Source organism: Apteryx mantelli, chromosome 13, assembly GCF_036417845.1.
Source record: "Apteryx mantelli isolate bAptMan1 chromosome 13, bAptMan1.hap1, whole genome shotgun sequence".
Lineage (NCBI taxonomy): Eukaryota > Metazoa > Chordata > Aves > Apterygiformes > Apterygidae > Apteryx > Apteryx mantelli.
In genome coordinates this window covers 12,572,596-12,586,289 of record NC_089990.1, presented here as the reverse complement: position 1 = coordinate 12,586,289, position 13,694 = coordinate 12,572,596, and the positions used below count along the sequence as shown (strand labels likewise).

Genomic DNA, 13,694 nt, shown 5'->3' with positions numbered 1-13,694 from the left:
AACAACTGACTCTGAGAATTCTCTCCTGCGGTACCTGAGTGATGACAAGATCTTGGTTATCCAAGAAGATCCTTTGATGCAGAAAGACAACAAAAGGGAGACAGGTCGTAGGTCAAGAAAAAAGGGCAAAAACACAGGCAGCCCAAACTACCCTATTAGTCCATCTGTGCTGGCATCTACTGTTAATGTTAGGCTTGAACCTGGACAGCAAGATGTCTTGAATTTCTCGCTAGCAGAAAACAATACAGTTCCGCTTTATCATGTAAGTACATAACAAAAAATGTTACTGCATAAAGTAAATGGAAAAAAAATTTTTTTCTTTTAGGACTGATAATGGTATAGCCTCATGTTTTACATTTTAATTTCTGTATTTTGCAGTCCAGAAGATTTACTTAACTTACATATTTTGATAGCATTCACATAAGAACAGTCCAGACAGAATGAAAAAATGCAAAGTAGAGAATATTTGATATCAGAAGCTTTAAATAAAATAGTGTTGTTAATTACTCAGTCTCACTGAGTTTAGCTAAATTTAACCATGTTAGTTTTTCTGAGCTTCATAAGTATCTCATACTCCTATGATGATGATAGTTAATGATAAATTAGTTATTAAATTATATGTCCAGTAATGTGAATTGGTTCATTCTGATAATAGAGGAAATATTATGGAGTAAAAACAGTGGAGAGGGTATAATTCAGTGGATTGTCACTAACCTGGAAGCAATAAATCCATAGTAATTATTTCTTACATATGTGACTCTTCATGTGAATATCCAGTTCTTGTAACCGCAATAAAAAAGAACTAGGTTCTCATGACTGTCAGCTAATGCAGAATTTGGCTGTATTGATTTGGAAGCCCTGAAATAATGGAAAGCCTTGCAGAGATTGATCCTCTCTATTCAAGCTTTGTATGTATGTATTGCCTTTCCTGGAAACATTCTTCATGGCCCTAACATTCGGGAACAGACTGCTCCATTCTTTTTTCTTATGGCACAGAGTAGTACCTTCCAAGTGTTTTGTGCCCAAATCTTAATCTCTTCAGGGGAGTCATACTGAAAAATGAGCCTCTTTCCTCTCCATAATCAGTATGGAAGCTTTTTGAGTTGTTTGCATTTTTTTCTAATGAAGCTGAATTTCCTCCTAGAAAATGCAGTACTTGTGGGAACTTTCTTCTGACTGTCTTACATTTAGGGCTTCTAACTGATGAGTCTCTCACTGAGCAAAGTCTTGGGAGATGATCATATTTACATCAAGTATGAGAGCTGAGTAGAGTTTACCTAAGAGGATATATTGGAAACGTGTAGCCAGCCATTCATCTCTGTTTCCTGCAAGCTGTCAGCATTAGGTAATCCAAAGTTCAGATGCTTTTCTTCTGTCTACAGTAAAAATTAAGTTTCTCTTTTCTTTGCCACTTGACATTAGCATTTTTAGAAAAGGTGGAAGAGCTCTTCCCCACCTTCAGACACAAACAGTTTATAAGTCAAGATTTTGACTGTCCAGTGGCAGATGTTTCTTGTGATCAGGATCACAAAGCCAAAGGAAAGGATTTTAAATCCAGAAATAAAAATAGTACATAGTCTACTAGGATGGATGAGAAAATTATTATGCAGATTTGCAAAAAAAAAAAAAAAAAAAAGTATCATACCTCTGTAGGTGAATGGACTGATTTTGTTGAGTTTTTAACACAGTAATGGTTGCCTGTTGACTCACATGATCATTTTTATGTTCTTCCTGTGCTGCATGGGAATGCAGGTATTTTCTGCCTGAAAAATTAAGAGATGATGAGACAGAGATATTGCCTCACAGCAATATCACCTGATAGAAATTTGGGCTAACAAAGCACTTAAACATGGAAATGATTTTCAGGAATCCTTCTTCTGCTGTGCCAATATAGTCCAAGGTGCCTGTGTGTACAAAAAGTCCTGAGATAACTAGTAATAATTCAAATACTGCAGGGGATTTGCTTTATTCTTGGGATTAAAATAGAACTTTGTCACCCTTGTAAGCATATTAGAAATATTTTCAATTGAGGAAAAGAACATTTCTTTATCACTTTAGATTGCTCTTTGGTATACTCCCTGGCTTTTCCTGACATCAACAAAAAAATGGGTTTTGAGTCAAAGATCATACTCTGCTGTGTTTTTAACAATAGATTGTTTCAGTTAACCTTAGAAAAGTGTGAAATTCGTTTTAGTTTGCTAGCATGTCTTAAAAATAATTGCCTTTTTCCTAGGAATTTAGGACAGGGTTTCTTGGTCAATAAAGTAATTCTGAAATTTTCAAGTTGAATAACAAAATCGTCGCCGTGTTTACAGGGAATTGACACCGAATCAGGACATCTGCACTTCAGTTTAGAATAAGTATGTGAACTTTTAATGAACCTTTCGGAAAACTCAGAGAATAGGAGCCTGTCCAGGCTGCAATAGATACATGTTATCTATTATTTAGATCACAGAAGTATTCTTGGTTATGGTAGGACAGGATTTAGGAAAGTCTATAGCATATATCTTCTTGATTTTTAAAGAAAGGAAAATGTGTTGTATGGGCTAAGATGCTAATTGTGCCCTTTAAGCTGTTGATGACGTTCCACTGGACATGTTCCCAGAGTCAGGTCTGCTGTCATGCCGGTTATTTTTGGTCAGCAGAACAAACTGTTTAAAGTTCCAAGGTGAAGTAAGTTTCTTGACGAGGTCAAACAAACAATTGCTGTTTAATTCAGTTGGACCAGAATTTGGAGTTGGTTAAGAAATTGCCAAATTGAAACAGATCTGTGGCCCATCTAGTCTAGTAGTGACAAAAGCCATAACATCAGTTCATAACCAAAGCTCAATTAGAGATAAATACAGTGCTCGCTGTAGTATTGGTAGTCCTGGAGTGGATATTTCTTCCAAAACAACAGTGGCAGTTCTGAAAACTCTTGATGGCTAATACAACACTTACCATGATTTAAGACCTGAAGATGTATCATCCTGCACTCTTTCCATAGTCATATATGAGCTTTGCGTTATGTATAGGAATTTGCAAATTAGTGTATAAAGAAAAGCAATCAGTTGCACACTCCACAAAAACTATTTCATCTTAATGGTCTGCAGTAGTATAATATGTAGTTTTAAATGGTTATTATGGACTCTCTGGTTTTTGTGGGTTAGAGTGATTAGAAGCTGAGTTCTTCATATTGTGGCTTCCCTTGTATATTAACAGAAATGCAGCAATTTAAAACAAATGCGATAAACTAGTAATATGATTTCATATGATAACATGATAAATATGGAAGAAAAAAACCTAATAAGATAATATGTCACCTGTAAGGGCATGAAGGAAATGCAGGAAATCGAAAAAAGAAAATGACATGAGAGGAGATAATATTACATGCAATGGCTGGTCTACCCAAAAAAATGAGTGTTGCACAACTGCGTTATAATGTGAAATGATTACAGGAAGACACATAGAAGACAGTCGTTCATGGACTGACATAGTGGTATAAATTGTTGTAGCAGCGTAAATGTTCTGAACAACCTTTTCTGAGACAGGCCTTTGCAGTCCTTCAGGAGATAGTTGTAGGAATCACAATATCCCAGTCACCTAGTCAAGTGCCTTACAAATACACAGTAGGAACTGAGTTGATAAATATACAAGAGTTATTGCGACAGGTTTTGTGGGTTCTTGCCAGTACAAAATCATGCCAATATTAACTCCATCTTTCTGCCCTGAAAAGTAAAACAAAAAATTGTTTGGCATATCTACCCTGAAAAATAGCTACCAGAATGAGTATTTTAACTATCAAAAAATGCTTAATGGCATTTTGATATCAAACAGAAGAGAAGAATAACAGATGGTTGTGTTTCTAGTTAGAAATTTAGGTTTGAGTAGATCATTTCATTTCCTTAATATCCAATTGTGTTGGCAGGATATTCTTAAGTATTTCAATATATTTACTTAGATAATGAGATTTCATCCTATTGAGAATACACTGTACAGCCAGTAAGACTGAGGTTAATCAGAAGCAGATACTTTAAAGCTTTACCTAACCAAATTATCATAAATCAGCTTTTGCTACTTGCTCATAAAAAAAAATAATTCATTTAAGATCAGCTTAGGTTTACCTTGGTCTTCTAGTCTGGTCAAATCTTCTAGTCTGGTCAAATTTGCATAAATTCCTCTATACCTAACGCATGCCCAGATCAACATCTGGATAGATCAAAATTTCAACCTAGATGAATGGGGGGTTTTTTTGAAAATGGAGATGATAATATTAAATGGAATCTGAAGCATCTTCAGTAATGGGAAGGTGATAGTGTCTTGTGAGCGAAAAAGTGTGACATAATGAAATGAGAAACTGAGATACTTGGTATCATTTTGCCATTGTTGTTTTTCTTAAAGCATACTTATATAAATACATGTTTTTAAAAGGCAGTAGCTGCAATTACCAGATATAGACATAAGAAGTTTTACAAAATTGGTAATGCATAGATTCACTACTAGGTTAATGCTTTGGAAGCTGTATGGATTTGGAACCTAAAATTAAACAATTAGACTGATTTCTTAAGTTGCTGTGAGGATGCCGTTAGCTATATAGAATGGGCATTTAGGTAATGCATTATTGGGAGTATGCCCAGGATATAAAATGTTGCACAAGGCCATGCTGCAGTAAAATATTACTGTCAAGAAAGACTGCCCCTTTCAGTATATATTTACAGCTCCAATATTTGTGTCCTAAAATTTTTTGGCCTGGATAGATTTTTGTTTTTGTTTAATTCATTATGTCTTTCCTTAATCTGTTTCTTTAGTTGCTTAAATACTAAAAGTACCTGTTACAACAGTGAACGTAGAAATTCCCATACTGCTAATATCAAATTCCCCTATATTGATTTACCATCACTTGAGACCAAAAAATGCAGTGTCTATTGTCTAGGACAGTGATGATGTCTTTGACATCCTGAAAGTATTATAATATGTAAAAGTATTACAACACGGCAAGTCTTACTGATTTAAGACATTGTTAGAATTTCTGTTTACGGATATGTACTGTGAAAGCTTGTAGGAATTGCTTAAATATTTTTTTTAGAATGAGTTTTCATTCATGTTCTTTTTATTAATCCTGTTGATGTACATTTCTGTGATATATGTCAGAAAATCTGAGGAACAGTCAATTACAATTAACCAGGCTACTACAATTAATCAGTAGAGTATTTGTTAGAACATAATTTCCTCTGTTTACTAATGCTTTACTTCAGTAGTGATACTTTTTCCTAGATAAGACTTAAGTAGTGAGGCAGATGCAAATATCGCGAAAGTAAATCTGTTACAGCATTGCTGAGATGTGCTGTTGTAATGGATTTAGGATTTACAATAATAGAGTTAAAATCTGAATGTGTTTTTATTTTGTATTAGCAGAGTTTTTTCTGAACTAAAAAAGTTTAGCAAGTAGAACTCCTGCAAAATAGACCAAACTTACACTAGAAAATTTTCATTTTTCCTAATAAAACAAAAGGCAAAATATCTTAAATGGATAACACTGTCTTCAAATTGTTGTTCAGGAATTTTAAAAACTCTAGCAAATTGTAAACTTTCTGCTGCTCACTGACATGTTGCGCTACAGGAACCAGCTTCGGTCTGAAAGGAATATTCGAGTTCCCTTTCCAGCCCCAATCTTTAAATCCTCAGGATGCTGAACTTTGTGATTTTACTGCCTCTGATGGGAACTAGTTTCTGAACCTCTGAATTTAATCTGGTGATTACTGCATTAAATTGTCAGATAAGATGGTGAAAAGCTCATCTACTTGACAATAAAAGTCCTGGGTCTGTTTTCCGCCAAGTAACTGGATTTTTTGTTTTGTAGTGTCGTATATTAAGAAATTGGATTATAAACTATTAAATCCTCTAAATTTTTTTGTGAATTAGTACTCAGTGTGTAAAAGAGACTTGATTTTTAACCAAATTTAAGATAGATTCTTTAGTTGCAACATTCCCTACATAGTAAAACAGAAATGATGTCTGTTTCATGGCAGTCGCTGAAGATGATGTAGCAGTGCTCCCTTTTTATTTTCAAGATACATCGAAGCATTATAGTAGTTTAGGGTTACTCATCGTTTCACAGTACTTGCTTAACTTCCTATTTGTTTTCTTCCTGATGATTCCAGAGAGTTGGTAATACATGCCTTTTAGCACACAATGAAGTAAAAGCTATTTAACTGTTCTTGGAGCTGGAGAAGCCAGTGTGACAAATGGCATAATGTTCAGTGGTATGCATTGAGAACTAAAACGTGTCCAGTTAAGCAAAGAAATGATGTAGATCTATTTCTTCCATAGTAGATTCATTTTTTCCATAATGCATGTGTGCTGGGATGTGCCAGATGTTCCACATGCTTTTTGGAGGGTGAACGGCAGTCTGAGCCACTACTACGATAAGTATATTAATTAAGAAGGTAGCCTGGGAGTGTCATATGTATTCAGCTCCATGTGACTGAAGGAGGAGTCTTTTATTGCTGATTTTGTAGGAAAAGTGCTCATAACTTATTTCTTGCTTCCTATTTTTGCAGAAAGAAAGAAAAGTGTGTTAATTGTCAAACATGGGAATGAGTTTCTTCTAAGTTCTGTTTCCTTTCTGACTTACCAAATAACCTATAACTTTGCTTTGCTTTTATATCAGTATCTCTAACATGGATAACGTTCCTTCCCTACCTTGCAGGTATCTTGCGGAATCACTGTGAGGACAATTATGAGGAAGCCAGCAGATCAGAGAAGCTAATATGAGCCTTTTTAGTTTCTGTAACTTCAAACTGATTCTTTCCAGTTGTACTGTTTGTAAGATAAGGTTATTTTGCATTTGTACCATACCAATCAGACATGATTCTGTAAACTACACTCTTCTAATCTACAAACACAGTTCAAAAGGGAACAAATGTGTTACAGTGTCAGGGAAAATAAGGAATGTTCAGCTTTTTTTTTTTTTTTTTGTAAATACAGTCAGCAGTCTTCAGATTTTCACACTCATTCAGTGACTGAAAGCTTCATAATCAGCCTGCATCCAGGAAGAAAGGTCTAAAACAGTGTTAGTCGGGAAATATAGTTGTCCCTGATTTCTATATAAAATGTCTGTTTGCAGTAAGGAGAAGCAAGGAGGCAGCTGGATTTGTGTTGGGATTTGGTCCTGAGGGACTTTATTCTATGGAGAAAATTCTGTCATGCATAGATAAGTTTTACCTAAGAGTGCACTGCACTAAAGTGGCCTTATCAACAATCATTGAATCCAAATTTGAGATACCGTTTATTTTCTGTGTACTGGACTGTGAAAAAGGTGTATAGATTCTCAAGTTAGTCCAACTTCAGCTGATATATCTGCCTAGTGCAGACAAACATTTGTCTCACAGAGATACCTTTTCAGATCCAGAAGCAGCTTAGAAAAATGGTTGACCTTACTTGTAAGTTAAATAGCATACTAAGTCTGGATCCAAGCCTAGTGTCTCAATATGTCTCTAAAGCACTGTGCAGTTTTGAACCTTGGCGAGGTTTATTTCCACTATTTGGTGTAGACCTGTCTTGGGCTCCAGCCGTACCTTATTTTGGAATAAGGCCCAAAATTTTGTGTTGAAATTCTACAGGTTTGTAGAGGTCTAGGACAGATGCATTTGCAGTACCCTGTGATATCTGCTTCAGCAATTCAATCACAATGCAAGTTATTTATTTTTGTTTACTTCCAAATGTTCAGGCTACCTTTTTTGCTTTGCATTCCTTAAACTGATAGTTGTATTAGAATGCTTTACAGCAAAGCAGATAAAAGATATCTTTATCCAAACATAAACCATGTTTTCCTAAGTAATTTTGCTGTATTAGAGTATATTCAAATTAAGTTATTCTCCAGTCTTCAAATGAATTAACTACCAACTAAAATTAGCAAATGAAGCATTCATTTACCTACTGTGTTCTCATCTGTAAATTCCAATTTGTAAAGCTTTCTGAAGCCCCTTGAGATAAAGTCACAATAGATTTAAGATATACTGTATTGTTATTCTAGCAGACTAATTTAAAATTTAGTTTTATTATTTCTTACTTCTGACTACAAAAAATACAAATTTAAATCTGTTTTTATATATGTAGGCTAAAGATCAATTAACAGCCATATAGATTGACCTGATTCAGCATTAGTTATAAATAAATATTAGCAAAAACTAATATTATTGCTATTATAATAGCAATAGTAAATGGGGATTCATGATACAAAAGAATGCACTAAGTCCAAATATGCAATCTCTTTTTCTTGCTGTTAGTGGCAAAATGATGAGTATCCCGGAAGCCAGCGGTGGTACTCTGTAGACTCTCCCTGAGTCTTGCTTCTCACTTGCTGGCTCTGGCCGCAGCCCCGTTTCTTTCCCTCAAGCCTTCTCAACAGGCTAACCACCTTCCCCGGCAAAAGAATGAGCAGAGTTTTCTGGAGGAGGAGAGAAAGCATTGCTTGAATGACAGAAAAGGAGCTCTGTCCTGTTTAAGGCAGGGTCTTGGGTAGCCTGTACTTTGAGGAGTGGGGGAAGGGAGAAAAAGGAAGGGAAAGGAGCTGACTGTCTTTTCCCCTGCCCCGTGTAACTCCTCGAAGTATCACTGCATTCTTCCAACTTCAGCTGCTCCCCTTCCTCTTCCATTTTGCTTTCCAGTGCAAGCCTCCTCAGCAGAATCATTTCTGAATATTGTGCTGCATGTTGGCTGTTTTTAATTTTTCTCACCAAGAAAATAATTGTGCTTCTTGATGGTACAAAGTTGCAGTTAAAAAATACATGCCATCTCTAACAGCATAGTTTCATGCAGTTGGATTTCCAACTGTATTAGATCTCTGCATACTTTTTTTTTCAGAAAGAACTGCTCTATATTTTTCATATTAAATCTGTAAAACCTGCATTGTAGCTTATATTAATAGTCATTAAATTCTACCTTGTTTTATTTCTCTGATAAACAAAACTCTCTTTTCAGAGTTTTAGTGGATACCTTAAATTTCTTTAAAAGGGTGGATTGATGAGGACAAAGGTAGACTTTGTTCAACATAAAATTCAGTTTATTCATTGCTGTGATTTGTCCTCTTTGAATTCTCTTTTTATTGTTAGATATAATGCAGTCATCCTTTACCTATTATTTTAGAACACTTTTTAACCTCATGTATAATGTTGGATAACTTCTCTTTTAGATGTGAGCTTTTTCCTATGAATGGAATTTCCGTTCTGTTAAAAATTTTGATGCTTTCTCTGTTACCTACTGTGTGCTGACGTAATACTCATCATATATCTCACAATTAAAAATTGTGAGTGGCTATTTTTCTTCTGTCCTTTAATTAATTTTATCACCTTCCTGTTTTTCTTCTAGCATAAACTTTGAGTGCCTCTTTGAATTGTACATGCATGTCGCTTGCATGAAATTATTTCCTGTCTCTCCCCTCAGCATGAGTGAGCGGAAGAAAAACCTCAAAGGCAGCTTTTATTTTTAGCTGAGCATAATAATTTTGCAAGTGTTAGATCTTCAGTAAGTTAAGTACCAGCTCACTGAACTAGAGAGAGAAGTAGAGCCCCTGGCAGCAAGGGTAGTGTTTCACTTTTGAAAAAGCATAATGTAAAGAAATGCTTAGGATAATGCATACATGAGTTAAGGAAGCAGTAGAAGAAAGAATTTTTGTAGAGCATGAAATACCCGAGTGTAGAAGAACAGTATTTATAATAAAGGTACAAGAAAAGCTGGGTTTGCATCTGAGTAAATGATGTGTTTAGATGGAATATACTGCATTTGACCAATGAGGATTTATTCAGATTATTAATTCTTATTACCAAACTATTTTAGTCTCTTCCATTTGTAAACAAGAAAAGACTTGTGCAAGTTTTCATATTATTTCTGCAGTTCAGATTTTTTGTTTTCTGTAATGCATATGATTTCTTTTCTTAGCAAAAAAAAACCATTATTTCCTTTATAAAATCCTGATTCAGTGAATCAATTTCAGAATTATTAGTTATTCACTGAAATTTCAGGGAAATAGGAATTCCTCCAGGTTTTGCGGGACAGGATAATCATGTCTGCTTGTTAGACTATGTAGGCCTTAATATCCTTTCATTTCTCCTCATGTAAATCAGATGTAGATCCACTGAAATCCCTGGAGCTACATAAATGCGAAGCTAATCCCAGAGAAGCCCAATAGCTTCTGTGGCAGTTATTCATTAGAGGCTGCCTGGAACCTGGGATTGCTGTTTTCATAGTTGTATGAACTCAAGTTGTAGAGCTTTCAGCAAAAACCTAATTGCATCCTTTGGATTTTTACCAAACTCTCAAGCTACTGAAATTCCAGTATGAGAGATTTATTTGCTTAATCATGTGGGTGCGTAGTAACGAATTCACACCTTTTTTTCCAATAAAGAGAGAATGTATTGGCTATTAGCTTGCTTTTGGGAAAGTCTTCCTGTGTCTATACCTGCTATGCAGCATGTCTGTATTTTAAGAATCTGTATGACTGAAATTTGGCAATAGCACTGTGCTACAAATCTGAGATGCATGGTCTGGAGCAGAATAAAGTGACATAAAGTCTAAGAGAGTCTCACTTGGCACATGCAATTATTTAATTTTACTGTTACCTGGAATAGATGGAATATGTTCATATATTAAATTATATTAATTGTGATTTTGAAGACTCTTAAATGTTTCTTTCCAAGCTAGTTAGCTCCTAATCTTGATGAGTCTGATCTTGGTTTTGAAGTAGGTAGCAAAAGTGCCAGTGTCCTGAATCTTACAGAATTTGTGCTTTTATATTTCTGGCAGCATGGCAAGACCTTTGCCTCATGAGCTTCCCATGTGTCTACTAGTGACCAAAGTGGTCTTTTAGTAAGCTGAAGAAAAGCTTTTGTTTGGGAACTAGGTAAGGGAATTTGCTTTCCAAATATCATAAGTGTAACAGTGTGAGAAGCAACTGTTCATAAAAATTATGTGTAAGGTTGCTGAGATTGCACATATAGGTCTATCAGACATAAGTCACTCTAAGCATCAGATCTGTGCATGTCATTGTAATTACACAAGGAAATTAAGTTATAGTTGTATGTACACCTTTATAGAAATGCCAGCATGTGTTTCTTACGTGTCTTCAGAAATGCTTTTATGAGGTTAGCATTTCAAGCTAGTAGCTAGATTGCAACTTCTCTGGGATAAAAATTCAAATAAAAGGTCATTCACATGTGTGTTTACATATGCAAATATATAGTAGTCTGTAGTGTCCATACTTATCATATTGACAATAATAAGGCATGTCATTAATGAATCAAAGTCAGGAGCAGAGTTTTTTTAATAAATTAAGGAAAGTATTCATAAAAAATTAGAAGGTAGTAAATATGTTTTACATTGTTAGCACTGAGATTATAATGCATTTAAAACATAAATGCATTTCAAATAGTCGTATCAAATATTTGTTTACCAGTTAAGAATTAGAATGGGGAACAGTTAAACTGACTAAATGACTTTTCCCCTTTTCAGTCTCTAAAATCAGTAACACTAGAAGGAAGAGGCATGTGAGAAGAAAATCTTTGAGCTTTGCAGCATGAATAAATTGTATCTTGATAACAGTAGCATGCATGGGTAATGTTGCTGCCATAAAGTTCTTTTACTAGGTTGGCCACACAATATATTTTACTACTAGGCTGTCCACAGTATTTTGGGGGATGATCAGCTTATTTCATTCATAGTTAACAATGCATTAGCAGCAACAGAGATCTGACATTATTATACAGGATTTTATTGCAACTCTTCAAACAGATATTTTTCTACAGATGTATGCTGATTTCTCTCTCAGATACTCGTTCAAGAAAATCTGATCAATATTTCTAGACAGTACATTTTCATTTTTGTAGGTTCTTAAGTCTTGAGATTATGGGTGTACTCTAAGGAGTATTAAGTCATTTATGGCACTCAGTTGTTTAAACAGGAAAACCTGTTACATTTATGTGTAGTTATGTGTACTCAATTACTCCATGGTACGCTCTTATCTTTGCCTGGATTCAATAATGTATGTGGAAAAACTCCCTACTTTCAGGAGTAAGGGCACTAGTTAAGTACTTTTTATCAGCTAAGATATCTTACTTGAATGGTCACCATCGTTGATACTCATATTTGCTAGGATATTGTAGCTGAATCAGTTACCAGAACAAGTGAAAGGCTGGTATTTAATGCAGCAATAAGAGAAAACTAAGAGTTACCTCTAAAATAGGGTCCTAAATACTGTGGAAGGTAAGAGGCAGAAAAGCCTATATGAATGGGCTTTGTGACATAATGTAAGTCACTTGTGCTGTATCATAGACAGTTTTACCATGATACATACACAGGCTTGAGTATGAGTTTACTGTGGCAATATTGTAATCAAAAGATTTTATGTTAGAGAATGTATCATTTGCAGAATCAGAAAGAGATCTTACAGTTCTATAGTTTTCAGCCCTGTCATCATTGCAAAACTTCATTAACTGATTCAGTGATTCATTTATGACTTTATATAGACTATACATGTCAGTGCCTTCATATGCCTAATGCTTTCGAGATAAAACTTCGCCATTAATAAATATGCTGTATGTTTACCATGTTCCTGAGACAGGCTAATTCTCCTTTGGACATGGTAAAAGAAATGCTTAAGAGAAAAAAGGAAAAGGTGGTCATATGTAGAGCAACTGAAGGAAATTTATCTTGCAGTGTAGGTCCCAAGTCATCTTTCAAACTGTGCCATAGTAAACTGTACTATGCAGATAATCATTGGAAAGAAGGTTAATGCACCTGTTTGTTACCCAGCTCGAACAGATACAGTATACAGAATCTCTGTAACATCAACATAATATTAAACTAACATTTCATTACACTCAAACAGCTTACCATATGTCTGGAGTATATAGCTCTTACATGATCCTGGAGTGTACATAGAGTGGACATCTTGTAAAGACATTGTTGTGTTTGATCTTGTGTTTTCCTAATTAAAAATAATTATTTTACAAATCTAAAGTCTGTAAATTTAGCCCATTAATCTTGTTTTAGTTTTTGTTATTTGTTGTTTTATTGTGACTTTAAAAATGTAACAGATGACAGCAGTCTTAAATTTATTATTATTTATTGCTTAGATAGTTTAAATCATTATTATGTTTCCTTATTATTCTAATGTTCACAGCTGTAAAAACTTGAGGGTGTATACCTTGTTATTTACTGATAATGTCTTACAGAAAGGTAGAGCTGGATGACCTTCTAAACACTGAATCAGGTCTTCTATGTTATTTGTAACAAATATCTAACCTAGAAGGGTCCAGAGAACAGCTGTTGTAGTTGTTCCCCAGACATAACCAACTACAAAACTTTCACCTACATTCTGTAGCAAACTTAAGATCTATGATAAAATAGTTTCAAAAATCACAACTACAATGTGTCAAAACGAGAGACGAGAGCAAGAGTGCATAGACAGCTATAGTACTACCATTCCATGAAACTAAGATGTAGACTGTTATACACTGTATAAAGCAAGGCAAAAGGTCCTGCTCTGGGGAAAATGTCTTCCTGATCCTATGTTAGATAATTAGTCTAATCTTACTGCCTGCAAGCAAGTGACAAACAAGACTCCTCAGAGGTTTTATTACTGTGGTGTCAGCATCCCTCCCTGATTTACTAGTTATTAACAGGGTAACTTCATCACTTAAGGTTTTCTGCCTGCTACA

General features: G+C 34.9%; 1 protein-coding gene across 1 annotated transcript in view; it reads left to right on the top strand.

The window, feature by feature from the left end:
• The window catches only part of LOC106487552 (connector enhancer of kinase suppressor of ras 2-like), a 243,618-nt gene that overhangs the window by 187,657 nt on the left and 42,267 nt on the right, over positions 1–13,694 (top strand). The window contains 1 exon segment of the mRNA XM_067303896.1: positions 8–262. Coding sequence (XP_067159997.1) covers positions 8–262 — 255 coding nt within the window.